Consider the following 20817-nt stretch of genomic DNA (forward strand, 5'->3'; position numbering starts at 1 on the left):
GTGCACATGGTTTAGATGACTTCGGCCAATCATTCTAATGGCAGCTATTTTTTGCCTCATTCCTATTGGTCAGTCGCGACCAGTGTCTATATTCATTGTTTCCATTGGCTGTTTCAGGAGAGGAACTCGAAACCTGCGTAACGAGGTTGATTAAATATTAGAAAGATTTTTACAGCTTTGTTTTCATTCTACTGTGAAATTAAATGGTACACATTATATTCCCTCGCATGATATCTCAAACCTAATAATAAGATGAATGGTTAACGTTCTTTCCTGATGAATGCTAGCTGTTTATTTTGCAATTGCAGGAAATCAGAAGAGTGCCGAGCCAACATCAACAGTAGGTGGTGCAATTGAATGTCGAAAAAGGCCAGAGACTGCGAGCAACAAAACAAGAGGTCCTCAACTAATGACTTGAACGAATTGACCAAGCGGTGGGTATGAGACGTTTGTAGTTTGTTGGGATCTCAGCAACCACTTAAAAGGCACAACAACAAGAAGAAAAAACACATTCTGGGGCCAGTTGCATAAACTGCTTAGACTAGTCTTGTTAGTCTAAAATTTGACTAGTCTCAGTTTTCGTGTCCCTTCAAGATCAGTCATAACTTTGAAAAATTCAGTTAGAAAAAATAGATTGGTCAATAAGACTGAATAAATAAGACAAATAAGAAAAATAAGACTTACCCAGTTTACTAGTTGGTGAAACTATTTCTTAAGACGCTGTCTTAACATAGTGACTATGTTTATGCAACTGGCCCCTTAAGTCTATTGATGGTATCTGTTGTCATATGGTATCTATTGTAACTATTGATGGTTTATGGAAATTGAAGAATAAGGGGAACACAAATATCTTTAAAGCATCCAGCCACTGGGGACTAAACTTAACAGAAATGAGAAGTATAACAATATCTGTCATGCATGGTGTTTACAGGAGTATCTAAAAATGTGATGTCGACATGCACTATATTCTCAAAACACCAAAAATACATTTCAATTTTCTTTAAAGTCTTTAAAGGGATAGTGATGAAAATTCTGTCATTAATTACTCATGTCGTTCCAAACCTGTAAGACCTTCATTCATCCTCGGAACACAAATTAAGATATTTATGATGAAATCTAAGAGCTTTCTGACTCTGCATAGAAAGCAACATAGCTTCGTGAGATTTGAATAGAATAATTTGGGATGGGCCTTTAAAACAGGCCTTTAATGCCTTTTCACATGAATGATCGACTTTTTCACTCTTCTTACTCCAAGAAGCCTTCATATTTTTCTTTATTGCCTATTGTTTATTTGTTTAAACGGATAGTTCACTTAAAACCGTTTTTTTTTTCAACAAAAAAGTCGATTTTTTTTTTTAGAGAATATTTGTATCCAAAAAGTTGCTGGTAGCCACTAACCATTGACACTGAATAGAAGTCAATGGCTACCAGTAACTACTGTTTGGTTACTAACATTTTTCAAGATATAATTTTTCTTTCCTGCCAAAAAACATTAGGATATAAAGTAAAGATCATGTTCCATGAAGATATTTTGTAAATTTTCTACCGTAAATATATTAAAACTTGATTTTTGATTAGTAATATGCATAGCTAAAAACGTAATCTGGACAACTTTAAAGGCGGTTTTCTCAATATTTAGATTTTTTTTTTTTGCACCCTAAGATTCCTCATTTTCAAATAGTTGTATCTCAGCCAAATATTGTCCTATTCTAACAAACCATACACCAATGGAAACACTATTTATTCACCTTTCAATCAGGGTTTCCGCGGGGTCTTAAAAAGTCTAAAATTTAAAAATCTAAATTTTAGGCCTTAAAAAGTCTTAAATTCGCTGTTCTAGGTCTTAAATAATTTTACACAGGTCTTATTTTTCCAATGTCCATGTAACGCTACCGCTAATGCTCATTTAAATTCTCTTTTTGTTGTTGTTACTTGGTTGTTTCCGTGGTGTTGTAGTTCTCTATTTCACTATTCCAAATATAATTTGCTGTATTTAAACTACAAATGAGACCAACATGCAATAGCCAATCAGCTTTCTGATATTGGCGCGAGTCTCTCTCGGATTGTACCACAGAAGTAAAATGGATTTAACTTTTTAGCTATGGGTAAGTGCAAGTTTAGCGATACTTGGCTTGAATAAACTGAATATAGGGCTTGGCTAAGGCCAGTTGCTAACAACTGAAGATTTTTTTCTCCCCCTGCAGAAGTTACTGCATCTTCAGACAGAATTGCAGTAGTAGAATACAGGTCAAACTACCTTTTTTATGTATATAATGTTCTTAATAATAATAATAAATATAGGTCGAACTAGTTGACCCCCAGCTTTCGAGATACTTTTAAAGTGTTTTTTTTTTTTTTTTACTTGCCGGACCGAACAAACAGCCTGATTAAAACTGAAACTGAAACTGAATTTCATTTATGACAGCCATGATATTGTTTACTTTTTACATTAAACACATTAAATATTACATATATGATATAATGTGTATATCCATTACAGGTTTAGGTCTTAAATTTCATATAAGGTGGTATTAAAAAGGTCTTAAAAAGTCTTAAATTTCACTTGTTCATATCTGCAGAAACCCTGAATGATGATGTACCCTGATGACTTTGTGGTCCAGGGTCACATTTTGTTTGTTTTGTTTTGTGTGTGTGTTTAATGGAAGAAAGAAATTCATACAGGTTTGGAACAAAATGAGTGTGAGTAAACAATGACGGAATCTTTTTTGGTGGGTAAACCGTCTCTTTAATGTACATGCCACAGTACATCAATACAATGACACATTGAATCATTAACACTTCAGCTAGTGTGTCATAGTTGAAATAGGCTCACACATGACTGGCATGTTTTCTACCCGCTTTGCATCTCTCTATAGTGATTAGTACAGCTGAAATTTGCAGCACTATTATGTAAACGATTTTCTATTATGTTATAATTAACAAACTTTAAATCTTTGTAATGACTTCCAGGGAAGTTGATAAGAAAATGTCAAGTTCTTTACAGTAATATCCTCCTCTCTAACCAGTGGTAGACTTGATCATAGGCGACACAGGGTGGCAATGTTCAGCACACAGTGCTTCCCCTCACGCAGCTGTCAGAGATGCATGCTCTATTTATCTTCTGAATGCTCTGTGAAATCACAAATTAAAATGCAACCAAATGTGCTACCTTTACTAATATAGCCTGACAAACAGCTGTTTTTGACAAATTTCCTTTCATTTTTATCTAAAATGTACACGCATTCTTGTCACACACTCTAATCAGTGACTTAATTACAATATGATTCATATTTAATAAGAGAATACAGCTTTTAGTACAATTATAAAATGTACAGTTTGTGCATTGTACATTGTACACTAGTCATTTTTATGACCTAGGTAGTCTTGATTATGACAAATATGTGACAAGTGTATTTCAGAATGGTATCATGTTTGTGAGCCCTCCTAAGACAAAGAGTCATTTTATGGTGAATAAGCGATTTTAATCTCCTTAAAGCATTGAAAATGATAACTTTCAAAGAAAAGAAACAGCACCTATGTGAGATCAAGAGACTTTATTGAAAAAAAAAATTATATGAATAAGCAAGTGAAATCATTCTGCAAAATCAAACCATGAGTCATTCAGCAGCAAACATAGAAACCTAAGTTTCATTGTGAGAAATGTACTGTAGTTATCATGAGAGAGAGAGAGAGAGAGAGAGAGAGAGAGAGAGAGAAAGACAGAAAGAAAATAAATAAACACATTAGCTTAATAAAAGTACAGTGTCTCCCATTTTGGTGTCATACTGTATGGAAAGACTGCCAAGAGTGTTAAGACATTCAGAATAGCAATGCTTGTAAATTCAGACCCTGTTAAATGGGTATGAATATACAAAAGTCAGTCACTGGAGCACAATTAATAGTATCGGCAACTAAAAATTATGGAAATAGATACATATTCACTTACATGAACTTACTGGTATCCTATTAAGAACTCTTGCAATGCAGTTAAATGTCACATATAAATCATCACTTAAAATCGTAAATATAAGTCAACACCAAAATGCATACATGAAATAATTATACATTACATTTTAACTCATCAAAGCCCACTTCTTTGATATAAATAATACACATTCTGAACAGAGAACTGTTAACACAGAGCATTTACAGTAGATATACAACTTGTGAATCCCACTCTCAATGCAATCACCAACTATTGAGACAAGTTTGAAAAGAAAACCTAAAGACCTTGAGTACATTTATTTTACTGTAGGCTGTTGTTTCATCCGTCTGGAACTGGGTGTACATTTAACAAGCTAAACAGCAAATGACCTGTTAAAAAGTCACATCATTACATTCAAATCAACATCTATTACTTGCTTCCTTACTGTATAATCACAGTTGCATTGCCAAAAAGTGTCAATTCTCCTGTGGTCCACTGAATTAGTTAATCTTTCTTTTGTCTAGGCTACTTATGTCTGACACTGTCAATTATTCACATTATTGCAGTGCACAACACAGATGTAAACAGTACATTGCTTCATAAACTATTACAATTACTTGAAGCACAGTCAACATCAATAATGTTTAGCCAAGTAAAATCTCAAAAGTTAAACAATCAGGTCTTTTTTGAAAGGCTGAAAAATCACACATGACTAGATTACCTGGCTTGTAATTGTACAAATGTTGAAGAGACAATTGTTTCAGGACCAGAAGAAGAAACAAAAAGGATATCATGCGCTGTATGAAATATCTTTTTTGTTACAAATTATAAACCAGCAATGAATCTACACAAGTGTGACCATAATTAAAATGAACTGGAAATCAGTTTTCTCTTTTTCTAAAATCACAACATAGATGACCGTCTGTTTTGCCACTTACGCAAGTTAAAAGAAGCATATTTTAATACAATTTATTGCTCACGTTACATAATAACTTGAATACATTTTTAAAATACTGTAAAATATTGAGAAAGCATTTGAATAAATAAGAGCAATAACAACTGCTAGACATTCAGCATGCTAAGTTTCTGTGCTAAAACTCAAAACTATATCTAATTAATAAGACAATGCATCATATTCTTGTACACAGACAAAATTCAAAAATTGCCTATACAGGTTGCTTATTAGAATACTTTTTACTGAAGAGAGCCTTCAGTGTAGACAATAAATACAGTTTGCAGAGAGGCTTCTGTTGGGTGAAGCTTGGTTTTGTTTTTCTGTTATTTTATGGAATTAATAAATTGAACTGGCTTTATTACACTAAGTGTAATTCGACAATCCTGAGACACAAACGTCTGACTAAATCAATTCCCAGGTTTTAAGAACACTGATGAGGCCCAAAAACAGTTCAAGACCAGAACGTCTTAGATAAACAGAGCATAATATAACTTCAGGAGGTGGTCATGGTTGAAGGGTCAGTCCACATGGCTGCCACATCTCTAAACCTGCAGAAAGTATAATGGCAAAAATGTAAATAAGAGTGTTCAAGATAAAGAAACTTTTAAAAATGCTTGCTTTCAATCTCACCTGGCATTTATGAGGTACTGTGCCAGGCTGATGTTGGCAGGTGTTCCCGTAATGGTGATCTGACGGTCTGATGACCCCTCCATGGCATTAGCAATTTTGATCTGAGCTCCAGACATTTGACGAATTTCATTAATTTTAGTGCCCTGACGTCCGATTATGCAGCCTATTAGCTGGAAACGTAAAGCAGACAGATTGAAGTCGGTTTGGAAAATCTATGAGTTTTCTATAAATTGTTCTTTAATTCAATTGGCCAATGGGTTACTGAAGGAAAAAAATTGTGCTCACATCATTTGGAATGGTGAGTTCATGAGTACTGGCCTGTGAACTGGCATCCACACCTAGAAACAGAACGAGAGGGGGAGAACTGAGAAACACAGAGCATTTTGTACAATATCAAACAAGTTAAAACTGCACTATAAAATATATTGTAATTTTAATGGTAAAAGACTAAAAATTGTATGGTAAAAACCAGTTCATTAGTTAACAGTAAGTTTCCTTACTGTATACAGTGAAAAATTGTGATAAATGGATACAAAATGGGCACAATAAGTAAAATACTGTTGAGTTTACAGTTTTTGAAAGTGAAAAGAATCTAATGCGAAAAAAAAATAATGTAGAATTCCCTGTATGACACTTCATATCTGAGTGTTTTGCATTGAAATAAAAAATATTTTTGGGGGGATACATTTGGGTTTTATGTTACTAAATATAATACTCATGTATACTTTTTATTTATTTATTTATTTATGTACTCTACCAGTCAAAAGTTTTTGAACAGTAAGATTTTTCTGCTCTAAGCCTGCATTTGTTTGATCCAAAGTACAGCAGAAACAGTAACATTAATTATTTTTTAACATTTTTCTATTTTAATAAATTTTAAAATGCAATTTATTCATTTCAAAGCTAAATTTTTTTGCATCATTACACCAGTCACACGATCCTTCAGAAATCATTTTTATTTTCTGCTCAATAAAAAAAAAAAAAAAAATTATGTTGAAAACAGCTAAGCAGAATTTTTTTTCAGAAGAACAGTATTTATCTGAAATAGAAATCTTTTGTAACATTATAAATGTCTTTATCATCGTATCATCACTTTTAATTAGTTTAAAGCATCCTTGCTAAATAAAAGTATTAATGTCTATAATTTCTCCACATTTTTCTTGAACAGCAATTTGGCATATTAGAATGATTTCTGAAGGATCATGTGACACTAAAAACTGGAGTAATGTTGCTGAAAATTTAGCTTTGGTCACAGGGATAATCACATTTTAAAATATATTCAAAAAACAAACAAACAAAAAAAACCCAGTTATTTTAAATTCTAAAACTATTTCAAATGTTTACTGTTTTTGCTGTACTTTGGATCAAATAAATGTAGGCTTGGTGAGCAGAAGAGACTTCTTTAAAAAAACATTCAAAATCTTACTGTTCAAAAACTTTTGACTGGTAGTGTAATTTAAGTTTTAAATGTGAAACTTTATATGCTGATTCTGGCAATCACAGCTGTTTTTTGTAATTTACATTGTAGGACATTTCTTAATATTATATCTTTGCCTATCTAATGAATGCTTCTCTCTGTCTAATGAAGTGTTAGTATATTCAGGTACAAAAGTTGTTGCTGAGTGGTAAAGGTAATATGTACCACTAGTAATCTGTATACTTTAGGTAGCCTACTTATATGCAACCCATCCAGGGGAAGAAAAGTGAAAGACAAAAGTGAATGAAAGACCTACAGGTATATAGTGAAGGGTGTGTAGCGGGAGGGTTGGGTACGTACCAGGGAAAGCGGGGGTGGTCTGTCCGAGGGAGGTAAAGGGGGTTTGCTGCATAGCCAGCTGATGGAGCTTTGTCAACTGCTGGGGGAGGGAGGAGGGTCAGTACACCTAAGAAGTTATGATTAAATAAAGGAGTCCTGCTTGGATCTTCACAAACTCATCTAGGCACTAACAAGGGAAAGCTGTGAGAATTCTCAAATATGATTCTGCCTTTTATTGAAAACACATAAAAATAAATCTAACAAAGAGTACGGATTTTAATAAAGCAGGTCATGAAAAAGAAAAATCAAAGGTTAACAGGAACGCTACGCTAAAGAGGGAAGAAGGATTAGAAGGTACATTGTACTCACGTCTGGGTGTGGGATGGCGTATTGTCCCTGAATGGTGTAGGCCTAAAATAGAGATGAAAAAAATCTTTAATGAACATAAATCAATGTACACAGAAGTATGTGCATAAACTTGTTTTTATAATTGTGGTAATTATGTTTGTTAATAATCAGATATTACATGTGGAACACATGACCGTCAAGTGAAAAGTGATTAATTTCATGTCCTGAATTAACTACGAGACACAAAATGTAGTATTCCATGACAAAAAATTAACACTTAAATACATTTTGTACCAAATACAAAGTCATCTTTTTCCCCACAAAATTCTAAATCTAAGGTCCTTCAATTTTGTGCATAGAGGAGTGAATGTACTTTTATTTTGTGGATAAGAGAAAACAATTTTCATGAATGTATTATGACATGCCTTTACTGTAGTCCACAATATGCTCAATCTTTAAACTCAAAACTGCTCAAAACTGTATTTTGACTATGAAATGTTATTTGTACATTTCATTTCATGATTCAGCACCTCACAAAATGCATTTCCCTTTGTGGGCAAAATGTATTTTCTTTTATCCATGAAATGAATAAATAAAGTAAATTAACACTTGATTTAATGCATGAAATGATGTGATGTTACATTTCTGTTGATGAAATCCAACTGGCTTTTTTCTCTGTACAAATTGCATTAAACTATAACAATTTAGTCAGAATTTTTCTCATTGAGAGTCTCAAACTTTCATTACATTTGACATTTTTACCCTATTAGGAATAGGTAGACTTGGTTAGGATTATATCTGGATATATATATATCTTATTATAAGACTTAATGAGAATTTAAAGCAAATGGCTCACCTGCCACTAGTTTATTTTTATATAGGCTACTAGTGCATGTACTGTATGTCTGTAGTCGTAATAGTGTATATCTTAATCGTACTTACAGGCAGAGGCTGATGCTGCAGTAACAGGCTGAGGTTGGCTGTGGCTGGTGCTGTCAGAGTGTCGGCTCTTACCTGGCCCCCAGAGAAGATGACTGGTGCAGTGGCAGGCTTTGGCCTGTATGGAATTGTGGCGCCTTTGGGTGGGGACTGGCAAAGGTCAGTGGAGGTAAAAAAAAAAAAAGAAAGTTAGGGCAGACTATAATAGAACAGAATGTAATAGATGCACTAGATGCTTAGATGGTTACCAAAATGAGACTATGATAAAACGTCAACTTTCACTTTTATATAAGAATATATGCTTATATTCTAAACAAATCTAAACATCTGTTTTAAAGGGCACTTATTAAGTTTTTTTTACAAGATGTAAAATTGGTCATGGGTGTCCCCAGAATGTGTATCTGAAGTTTCAGCTCAAAATACCCCACAGATAATTTATTACAACATCTAGAAAATGTCATTTTTGGGGCGTGTCTAAAAAAGAGCTGTTTTGGTGTGTATCACTTTAAATGCAAATGAGCTGCATATTGCTGCCCCGTCTTTAGAAGCGGGTGTAGCGTATATGTGTACATCTCTGCTTTGCATACCTACAGCAATAAACAGTTGGTAGAAGCAACATTGAACTAACAATGTGGTGCAAACTACTAACTAAACTCACCAGCACTGCGCTAAAACCCTTAGATAGCATATGCACACAAATGCATAAAACGTTAGCTAAGTACTATAACAACATGGCATTCACAAAGCAGTCTGGAGTAAAATCATTTGCTCAGACATAAACATATTTAGGTAGATTTTGAGGCTGATTATTGGAAAAATAAAAGTAAATAAAATAAAAGTAATCCACTGCGTCAGTGGCTTAGAAGTTGGGAGAAAATAAAGACTCTTATGTTTAGTTTTACATCCAAACACGGAACACCAGGATTGCTTACGAGACATTGTTTACGTCACAGTTGCTTGAGCGCGGAGAAAATGGAGGACAGCTTACAACCAAAGACAGCTCGCTGAGGGCAGAAACTATGGCAATGGAGGGCTGTCAGTAAGTGGCTGTGGGCGGGGCCTAAAAATGTGATGTCACATTTCTTAGAGAATCAAAACGACATGCCTAGTGAGACTGATTTGGTTTAATTGGGATTAAAAAATAAGGAGCAGGTGGATTTTTATCATTGTTGGGTGGTTGTGTTCACACACTGCCAACACATATTTATGTCCAAACACCATGTAAAAGTGGATTTTGCATAATAGGTGCCCTTTAAATCTGTCACGCAACAGTGCTCTATTTTTCTTATTTCCACAAAACCAAAAATAAGATATTTTAAAGAAAGTTTGAAATTAATATAATGTAATATAATATAATAATATGTAAATTAGTACATTACCTAACGTCAAAACGCATTGGTTTTAACACTTCATGACATTTGGTCATGTGTCGTGCCAGAACCAATGAGGTTTGATATTTGTCAAGGTTTGAGGTTTGGTTCTATATATTTGATATATACAGTCTGTGTATGCATTTGCTGATAAATGTTTGGATTTGATCTTAAAGTGGATATAGTTTTAGATTTCTATCTGCTCATCACACTGCCTTTTTTATAGCTTGAGAGATTTGATTTTCATAATATGGGCAAAAACAGCTGGAACATTCTTTGGAACAACATGAGAGTGAGAGTTGTGCAAACTATTCCTTAAACCTCAAAATGACTGTAATTTGTCTATTCCTTACCTCCAACATGACCACACAGATCTGCTTCACGCACTGGATAATGGCCTCTGGAGCACCTGAGATAGTGACCGCCCGCTCAGTAGAATTGGGTAACATGTCTCCAGCCACTTGCACTTGAGCCCCTGTAGACTACAGAACAAGCACAGCACAAGAAGTCAGTCAGGACAGAGACCCTTGTAACAGAGCACTACTATAATTCAGGTAAAAAATGTTTAGTTTCACTGTCGTCCTGGAGTAACATTGGTATTCTGTGCATAGTATGCATTAGAGTAAATATTGCTGCACTTTATGAAATATGTGGATCATAAAGAAATTCTGCCTTTGATCATACCTCCCTCATCTCCTTGATCTTGGAGCCTCCTTTCCCAATTAGAGAGCCACATTGACTGGCCGGCACCACCAAACGCAAAGTCACCGGAGGTTTACTAGTAGCCTGGCTATTGCTCATAGAGTTAATGATATCCTATGTAAAACAAGACATCAATTACTATTACCATTTTTATTGGTTCCTTTTAGGGTTTTAGTAACATTTCCATTAGAGAAAGGTCTAATACTTCTTCAAACTTGTATGCTATCATGGCGAAGGCCTTGAATATGGCATCTGTAGGTCCTGTGATGGTAACAATCCTCTCTGGGCAGTTCCCCTCTGAAATATTTATGCGTGCATTACTCTGTAGAAACAGTTTGCGTTGTTAGTTAATAACCTTGTTACACTTATTAAGCAACTAAAATCAATTGTAATGGCACTTACATCCTCACGCATTTTCTTCACAGTTTCCCCTTTCTGTAAAGAATAATTACATTTGTAATAAAACGCAGATATTAATGACTGTACAGTTTACATTTCTACTAAATACAGTACAAGCTCAAATACAAACTCAAGCATTTGTAAGCATTGCCTTGGTGGCTGAATATGTCTTTTTACCTTGCCTATAATGCTGCCAACCTCCTGCAATATAAAAAAGATAATGTGTTTATTGTAATTACAGACTTACAATCAAATCATTGTGCAGTCTAACTAACACATGGTTGCATAACATATATAAATATGTAAAACCAAGTACCATAAAATGTTCCTGTGATTGTAAAGTTTCTATGAGATTACTGTTAGAGCTATTTCCTTTTAAGGAGAGACATTTTCACAATCTGTTCTTTATCACATGGTAGAATTATTACCATGGTTCAGCAAATTGTCTATGTTGAAATTTTAGATTAGATGCATGTTTTTCTTTTACCTTGCCGTGCATGAGGAGTCTGATAGTCAGAGTGACATTAAGCCCTCCTTCAGACTGAACTTTGTTGGGCTCCATGGTGAGGATTTAGGACTAGGTGAATTAGTTAGGAACTCACAGGAGCAGTTAAGGAATGTTGGGGCCGGTGGACACCTAAAAATTTGAAAGAAGCACACAAAAAACCTTACATGCTCATTTTCATATTTTAATTTTGAAACAAAAGCAGATAAAAATGTATTATTACATTGTAAAATCCAACAAGTTAGAATAAATCATTTCATTTTCAAGAAACTGATTAGCTCAATCCATTTACATTTTAAAAAACGATATTAACAGTTACATAATCAGATGATGACACCTCTCTTCTCCCATGTTGAGAGACATTGGAAGTGATATGCAGAGACAGAGGCACTTCCACAATTAATAAGGCTTATTAAGTTCACTTTTGGTGTAAAAGGGCCTTTACAGTTACACTTTATAAGTTTTTGTTATGAACAAAAAAAAAAAAAAAATAAGCAAGCACAGCCCAGGTGACAAAAAGTAATGCAAAAGTACCATAATACATTATTTTCAATATGCACTTTGTTATGTTTTTATGAAGTAACGCAATATTGTAATGCATAACTTTTAAAGGTAAGTGTCGTGGCAGTTTCCATTTCAATAAGGGTAGGAGACAAAAGTCTTTAAAGATTTTTTTTTTTGCAAGAAAAGGTCATATACAGTCATTCAGGTTGGCTGCAAAGTGTGACAAACAAATGACTCAATATTTATACCATAATCAAATCCAGATGCTTCTGTCCCTTCCAATCATAATGCATATTCAACATATGTTTCCATTCAAGGTATCTAATTATGTCCTCTAGATGCGTTTCTAAGTGTTTGTCTCACACTTGTCTGCATACACACATACATTTCCTGTTGTTCTTTTAGCACATCAAAACAACTTAAGCATACTGATGAAAAAACACTCTTTGTTAAAATAAAGCAAGTAATACCTATAATAATAAAAATTTCCCTCACAGTAACTTTCCCAACAGAGGATAAATATCAGCTCACTATTCGTTGGCCCATAATCAAACTAATAACTGGCTCTATTCTTCAGCACAACGGTAACCCTTCAAAACTCAGACATGAACAGAAACCTGCTTATGTCCCAACATAGCAGAACATTAAACCTTAGCAAATATCCCCTTTAGACTTCATTCTCAAAAGATTTAAACTTTATTCTCAAAATATTACGACTTTAATGTTGGCTTTTTTTTTAACGTGGCACTAAAACGCCATCAAACAAATCAACGAGTAATATATACAGTCAAGCTCGAAATTATTCATACCCCTGACAAATTCTGACTTTAAGTTACTTTTATTTAACCAGCAAGTTTTTTTTGACCAGAAATGACACGGGCTTCTCCCAAAAGATAATAAGATGATGTACAAGAGGCATCATTGTGGAAAAAAATATTTCTCAGCTTTTATTTACATTTGAACAAAAAGTGGCGTGTCCAAAATTATTCATACCCTTTGCAAACTCTCACAGTCTATGGGAAAATACAAAGTTCTATACCATTCCAAATAGTCCAAGCTGTTCTAAAGGATCCTAATTACCCTGATTCATTGGGAACACCTGTTTTATTCAACTCAACACTTAATTTTTCCTGTGGCTGCGTCATGATTTCGAAATTAAAGTCATAATATTTCGAGAATAAAGTAGAAATTACGAGAATAAAGTCTAAATATTACGAGAATAAAGTCAAAATATTTCAAAAATAAAGCAGAAATTATGAGAATAAAGTCTAAATATTATGAGAATAAAGTAAAAATATTTCAAGAATAAAGTCAAAATTTTGGAGAATAAAGTCAAAATTACAAGAATTAATTTGTAGCACTTACAAGATTAAAGTTGTAATATTTTGAGAGTATATTCTAGCCTATTGCACGTGTAAATTGCTCAGATTAAGAGCATCAGGAGATATTCTAAAGTCTCAGCTTTCAAAATCTGTCAGTTTTATAGCGAAATACAAACAATATGTCTATTGCAATAATTTGTTTTTCATGCTCTTTAATGTGGTGTGACAGATTGCTGTATTCACCTCAGTTTTAGCCTTCCGATTACAATGAGACATTCATTTAATAAAAATAAGGCTATACAGTTTTTTTTTTAAATTCCTTTTGCTGTTCCTTCACATTTATATTGTGCTATAAACTTGAAGGAGGAAAGAGGAAAAACACATTTATTTGTAGGCTGGCGCACTACAAATAATAACTGGAAGACGTTAAATATGATTTCCAATTATTTACTGTATTATACTGTGAATAAAACAGCTTGTGAATAGTCACTTATATACCTCAGAAAAGACAACAATATAACTTATGTTAACTAGTTGTAGTCCACTTCAACCTTTGGAACATTTTATTGTTGTTTTTAATTAAATATGTGTGAGGACATTTTTGCAGAGTAGGTGGTGGAAGTTTCACAAAGAAAACAGTATAATTTAATGAAATGAATGCCTCGCTGTAATCGAAAAGATGATTGATTTACATGAATACAGCGATCTGTCCCGCCACATTAAAGAGTGTGAAAAACACATTATTGCAAGGCACATTGTTTATATTTTGCCATAAAACTGACAGATTTTGAAAGTTAAGACTTCGTTTTATATTCAAAGTACCAAAAGCACAAAGCTTATTGCTATTATTAGGTGGCTGGCACACTACAAATAGGCCTAATGAATGCAATCGAAGACGTGAAATATTATTTCCAAGTGTTACGGAAGCAGACCAAACAAGAGAGGTAAGTGATCAATATAACAATGTTTATTATCAGCAGAGCGTTGTGGATAAGATGACGTGCAGAACCGGGTAAGTATAACAGTCCAAGTATGATATTCGTTGACTAGAGATGAATACTGAATACAGATCCTTTTCCTTTCCAGGAACGACGGGAGGAGGACTCCGACCCACACACACACACACACACACCGTTGGTGATCGACGAACAGGCTTATGGCTGACCACAGCTGACTGGAACAGAGAACAGACTTCGTACTGGAATAGACGAGACAAGAGGTAAGTTTCAACAGGTAAATAGCGAGGTAAGTATGTCTTTGAGGTTTGTGAACTCGACAGAGAAACACAATGAGTCCGCTTCGTGCAAACGAGCCCGGACACTGAGTGAGGTGTGTGGTGTGCTTATATGTGGTGCTGGTGATTGGATTCAGGTGCGTATGATTAGTAATCAGGTGACTGTGATCGTTGAGTGAGTGAGGGAGTAGAACCTGGCCAATCCGTGACATTACCCCCCTCCCCAGGGCCCGCTCCTGAGGGCCGAGGCCTCCGACGTCGTGGTGGTCTACCTCGTCCTCGAGGGGCTGGACATTCAGGATGGTTACGATGGAATTCCTCCATGAGGGCTGGATCTAGAATGTCAACTCTGGGTACCCATGACCTCTCCTCTGGCCCGTAGCCTTCCCAGTCGACGAGATATTCCAGATTACCACCACGACGTCGGGACAGAAGGATTTCTCGGACCGAGTAGATGGATCCCTCTTCCAGGACCAAGGGGGGAGGGGGTTCCTCTTCCTGACCAGGTTCTGTGGAGGGAATCACAGGTGGGTGAAAGGGTTTGAGTAATGAGACGTGAAATGTGGGGTGGATACGGTACTGTGGTGGTAATTGGAGTCTGTAGGTGACGGGGTTGACCTGTTCCACGATGGTGAAGGGGCCAACAAACCTGGGACTCAATTTCTTCGAGGGCAGGCGCAGACGGATGTCTCTTGTGGAGAGCCAGACTTTTTGCCCAGGAGTGTATGTGGGACCAGGAATCCTCTTCTTATCGGCAGTGGACTTGGTTCTGCGCACTGCCCTTTGAAGATGATGGTGAGCCTCGTCCCAGACTCTCTCGCTCTCCCGGAACCAGTAATCCACTGCGGGCACCTGTGATGGTTCGCCATTCCAGGGGAAGAGAGGTGGTTGGAAGCCGAGCACACACTGGAATGGCGTGAGTCCTGTGGTGGGTTGCCGCAGTGAATTTTGGGCGTATTCTGCCCAACCCAGGAACTGGTTCCAGGAGTCCTGGTGACCATGACAGAATGTCCGGAGGAACCGCCCCACCTCCTGGATTTTCCTCTCCGTCTGCCCGTTGGTCTCAGGGTGGTATCCAGAGGAGAGGCTAACGGTCACACCTAGGAGTTTGAGAAAAGACTTCCACACCCGTGAAATAAACTGTGGACCCCTGTCTGAGACGATGTCTTCCGGAATGCCATAGTACCTAAAGACTTTGTTGAAGAGCAGTTCGGCAGACTCTAAGGCTGTGGGAAGACCTTTCAGAGGTATCAGTCGGCAGAATTTTGAAAATCGATCAACTATAACAAAGATGCAGGTGTTACCGTCAGATGAGGGGAGATCTGTCATGAAGTCAACTCCTAGGTGTGACCAGGGGCGGTTCGGCACAGGCAAGGGATGGAGTTTCCCAGCAGGCAGATGACGTGGACTCTTGGACATTGCGCACTCCTTACATCCTTGGACATACCTCCTCACATCCCTTGCCATGTGCGGCCACCAGAAGCGGTCCGTCAGCAGCGAGAGAGTGTTGTTGGCCCCTGGATGCCCAGTGCCCAGAGAGGTATGTGTTGAATGGATTAGATCTACCCGCTGGGTCCTAGGGATGAATCTGCGACCAGGTGGACAGCCCGGCGGAGATCTGGGTTCCGGAGTGGCGACAGCTGGCGGGTTGGTCCATTCAATGGGTTGAACGATGATGTTTTCGGGGATTATGGTCGTGGGTGTGTCAGGCAAGTCGTGAGAATCATGGATGCGAGACAGAGCATCAGCTCGGGTATTCTTGGATCCTGGCCGGTAGGTTATGGTGAAGTTGAATCGTGAAAAGAACAGGGACCATCTTGCCTGACGGGGACAGAGCCGTTTGGCGTCTCGGAGGTACTGTAGGTTCTTGTGATCTGTTATCACCTGGAACGTGTGGTTGGATCCCTCTAACCAATGTCGCCACTCCTCCAGAGCGAGCTTGATGGCAAGAAGCTCGCGGTTGCCGATGTCATAGTTCCTCTCCGCAGGGCTGAGCTTCCGGGAATAGTAGGCACAGGGATGAAGCAATGGAGGAGTACCGTGATACTGTGACAGAATCCCTCCCACGCCGGTAGTAGAGGCGTCTACCTCTACCACGAAAGGGAGATCAGGGTCAGGATGGGTTAGAAGAGGTGCCTGTGTAAATGCTTCCTTGAGGTTATGGAAGGCTGCGGCCGAGTCAGGGTTCCAGAGTAGGGTTCGTGGTTTTCCTTTGAGTAGACTGGTAAGCGGAGCGGTGATGATGCTGTAGTTCTTGATAAACCGGCGGTAGAAATTGGCGAAACCTAAGAATCGTTGAAGCTCTTTGATAGTGGTGGGTTCTGGCCAGGACACAACTGCAGATACCTTCCTCTCGTCCATACGGACCCCCTTCTGGTCGATGACGTATCCAAGGAAGTGCACTGCTGGTAGGTGAAATGAACATTTCTCCGCCTTGAGATATAGGTGATGATCCCGTAATCTTTGAAGGACCTCCGCAACGTGGAGGCGATGTTCGGCCTCACTCCGGGAGTAAATCAGGATATCGTCTATGTAGACAACGACAAAGTGGTGCAGAAACTCCCGGAGTACCTCGTGAATGAAGTTCTGAAATACGGAGGGGGCGTTGACCAAACCATAGGGCATGACCAAATACTCGTAGTGGCCAGTAGGGGTCACGAAGGCAGTCTTCCACTCGTCCCCCTCACGTATCCTCACGAGGTTGTACGCGCTGCGGAGGTCCAACTTCGTAAACACCCTGGCAGTGCGTAGTTGTTCGAGGGCCGCAGGGACGAGAGGAAGGGGATACCGGAACTTGATGGTGCCTTGATTGAGTATACGGTAATCGATGCATGGCCGCAGCCCTCCATCCTTCTTTGCCACGAAGAAAAAACTGGATGCTGCGGGTGATGTTGATGGTCGGATGTAACCCTGATCGAGAGCCTCCTGTATGTACTCCTCCATTGCCTTGGTCTCCGGAAGCGACAGCGGGTAGATCTTACCTCTGGGCATTGGAGCATCCGGAACTAGGTCAATGGCACAGTCCCATGGCCGATGTGGAGGTAGCTGGGAAGCTCTCTTGGGGCAGAAGACGTCTTGAAACGACGAGTAAATGGCAGGAATCTGGACTGACTGCTTCTCAACAGGACTTTCGACGGAGGTGACGTTGACAGGTAGTATCTTGTGTCTAGGACGTGGAAGATCTGGAAAACATTGGTTGGTACATTCTTTTCCCCATTTTATCACCTCTCCTGTGCCCCAAGAGAGGATGGGATCATGCTTCACCAGCCACGGGCGCCCCAAGATGATGTCCATAGTAGCTCCCTCCAGAACCAGAAACTGAATCTCCTCACGGTGCAAAACTCCAATCTGTAGGATGATGGGTTCACTTTTCCGGTGAATACGGGTCCGTGAGTTTATCCGGTTAGTTATCGGTTGAATCTGGTAGATGGTGGTTGATGCTTGGGTGCGTAGCTGGAGCTGGCGACAGAGGGTGTTGGAGATGAAGTTTCCCGCTGACCCGGAGTCGATGAGGGCTGCGACTGTAACACAGGAAGTGTGGGTGGTTAACTGAACATTGGTAGTCAGAGGATGCATGTTATCCAATTCAGAACGTATTACACTCACCAAAGATCGTCTAGGACGCATAGGACAGTTGAGTCGTACGTGTCCCGCAGCCCCACAGTACATGCAAAGACCCCGGGTCAGTCTTCTCTGTCGCTCAGCTGCAGAGATTTTCCCTGATTCCAGGATCATTGGTTCTGGTTCTGGAGGGCTGGCGGATGTAACTGGTCGGAGGAGTGCAGTAGTGACGGACTGGTCTTGGTAGGATCTTAGACGATCTGAACAACGAAGTGACTGCTGAATGAACTTCTCCAATCCCATGGAGTCGTCCAAAGCAGCTAACTGCATCCGGAGATTGGGTTCTAGGCCGAGCCGGTACGTGGTCAGTAACGATCGCTCATTCCATCCGCTGGCAGCGGCCAAAGTTCGGAAACGCAGGGAGTAATCTTGTGTCGTCATACTTCCCTGCTTAAGATGATACAATTGCTCTCCTGCGGATACTTCTGCATCAGAACGTCCGAAAACCTCTTTAAAATGAGCGACGAAAGCCTGGATCGAATGGGTTGCCGGCCCGGCCTGCTGATATAACGTGTCCGCCCATTTGAGAGCTGGTCCGGTAAGCAGAGACGTGATGAAGGCTATTTTCGAAGAATCTGTGGGATAGAGAGCAGGTTGCATTGTGAATATCAATGAACATTGTAACAGGAATCCGCTGCACTCCTCCGCCCCGCCAGAGTAGGGCGCTGGTCGGGCCATGGGACTGGAAGGGACGTTTACGGGAGCCGAAGAAGTGCTGGGTGCCGGTGGTGCGGTGGGATGAGCTGAAGTTGGTGTGGTGGCATGACTAGCCAACAAAACCTTCCTGAGCGAGTCCACCAGCTCTTGAAACGGGTCCCGATTGCTCATGCTGATACTGTGTTGGTCCGGGCTAACTGTTACGGAAGCAGACCAAACAAGAGAGGTAAGTGATCAATATAACAATGTTTATTATCAGCAGAGCGTTGTGGATAAGATGACGTGCAGAACCGGGTAAGTATAACAGTCCAAGTATGATATTCGTTGACTAGAGATGAATACTGAATACAGATCCTTTTCCTTTCCAGGAACGACGGGAGGAGGACTCCGACCCACACACACACACACACACACCGTTGGTGATCGACGAACAGGCTTATGGCTGACCACAGCTGACTGGAACAGAGAACAGACTTCGTACTGGAATAGACGAGACAAGAGGTAAGTTTCAACAGGTAAATAGCGAGGTAAGTATGTCTTTGAGGTTTGTGAACTCGACAGAGAAACACAATGAGTCCGCTTCGTGCAAACGAGCCCGGACACTGAGTGAGGTGTGTGGTGTGCTTATATGTGGTGCTGGTGATTGGATTCAGGTGCGTATGATTAGTAATCAGGTGACTGTGATCGTTGAGTGAGTGAGGGAGTAGAACCTGGCCAATCCGTGACACCAAGCATACTGTCCCTGCAAGTATAATACATGGTATGATTTCTGCTAATAATCTCACATATATTCAAATAAATTCCGGTGACCTGGCAACTTCTCATGGTGCTCCCAATCCGGACCATTTGCATGCACAGGCTATTCTCTCAAAACGTTGGGCTATAACTTTAATTGCTATGATTTAATTCTTGTAATTTCGACTTCATTCTTGAAACATTTCGACTTTATTCTCAAAACCTTTGGACTTTCTCAAAATGTTACGACTTTTTTTACATGGCACTAAAATGCCATCAAACAAACAAGTCAAACAAGTAATATGTATATAAAATAAAAAGCTGTATTATTACAAATAAAAGAGAAAAAACTGTTACATTACATTTTCTTAATGTAATTTACAATACAATAAATTGCATGTCTCAAAATGTTTAGAATGTTACCCATCTCAGACCAGCAGGCAGAGGTAGCGGGGGACAGACAGAGATGGATGAGATCTAGAGCCAGATGTCCTCCAATCTCCCACAGGACACCAGATTACATAAAGACTTTAATCCAGATTAACAACATCCAGGGGTTGATGTCTAGTCTTAACAGCAAAAATAATCTACAGAAATCCACTACGATCAGTGCCAGGCCTAGAAGACTAGAAGCTGATGGCAAATAAATAAACCTCCTGGGTTATTTAAAAGTAGAGGTTGAGAGATATATCGTAGTATAGAAACAGTTCACATCTTGATGAATTTTGAAATCTTAAAAGCTTAAAAGCATGTTGAACAGGAGATGTATTTTTGAAGAAAAGAAAATGTTAACAGTGGGACAAGCCATTAATCGCGGAGGAGGATTATACATAACACACTTTCATAAGGGCCAATCAGGCTCAAACAGATGGCATTATTTTGCGCCAAGGGAATCATAGATTAATTAGGACTGATTCTCAAATACTTTTGCATCAAGTGGAAAAGACCTACTAAAGAGAGCACAGACAGGAGATTTGTTTTTGCATTGTTATGTCTAATTAGAGTTTCACTTCTGTCTGATGTGATGAGGTTGTGTAGAAAACAAAATGGACACATATGGCACCGTTTGAGGCATGTTTGCTTCAAATTAGCAAACTCATTCTATTTTAAACTACACACTTCTACACATGAACACACACACTGATTAAAAACCCATGCATTAATTATAGTGCTGTCAAATAGTGCTGTATATATAAATATAAATACACACACATA

General features: G+C 38.6%; 1 protein-coding gene and 1 long non-coding RNA gene across 2 annotated transcripts in view; one reads left to right on the plus strand and one right to left on the minus strand.

Annotated features, from left to right (window-relative positions):
- The first annotated feature begins 307 nt into the window (after positions 1-307).
- Positions 308-10418, plus strand: LOC141346464 (uncharacterized). The gene is made up of 3 exons (XR_012357219.1): positions 308-434; positions 8559-8712; positions 10296-10418. It is a non-coding gene; the product is annotated as an uncharacterized lncRNA (long non-coding RNA).
- LOC141346463 (poly(rC)-binding protein 3-like) overlaps positions 4864-20817 on the minus strand; it is a 20998-nt gene continuing 5044 nt past the window's right edge. The window contains exons 2-13 of the mRNA XM_073851325.1: positions 11512-11661; positions 11202-11225; positions 11028-11060; positions 10831-10947; positions 10608-10739; positions 10277-10405; positions 8557-8703; positions 7636-7677; positions 7288-7363; positions 5796-5848; positions 5511-5680; positions 4864-5428 (exon numbers count right to left, since the gene is read on the minus strand). Of these exons, the coding sequence (XP_073707426.1) occupies positions 5374-5428; positions 5511-5680; positions 5796-5848; positions 7288-7363; positions 7636-7677; positions 8557-8703; positions 10277-10405; positions 10608-10739; positions 10831-10947; positions 11028-11060; positions 11202-11225; positions 11512-11586 (1053 nt within the window). The 5' untranslated portion in view covers positions 11587-11661 and the 3' untranslated portion in view covers positions 4864-5373. The remainder of the gene's footprint in view (positions 5429-5510; positions 5681-5795; positions 5849-7287; positions 7364-7635; positions 7678-8556; positions 8704-10276; positions 10406-10607; positions 10740-10830; positions 10948-11027; positions 11061-11201; positions 11226-11511; positions 11662-20817) is intronic.

Source organism: Garra rufa, chromosome 12 (assembly GCF_049309525.1).
Source record: "Garra rufa chromosome 12, GarRuf1.0, whole genome shotgun sequence".
Taxonomy (NCBI): domain Eukaryota; kingdom Metazoa; phylum Chordata; class Actinopteri; order Cypriniformes; family Cyprinidae; genus Garra; species Garra rufa.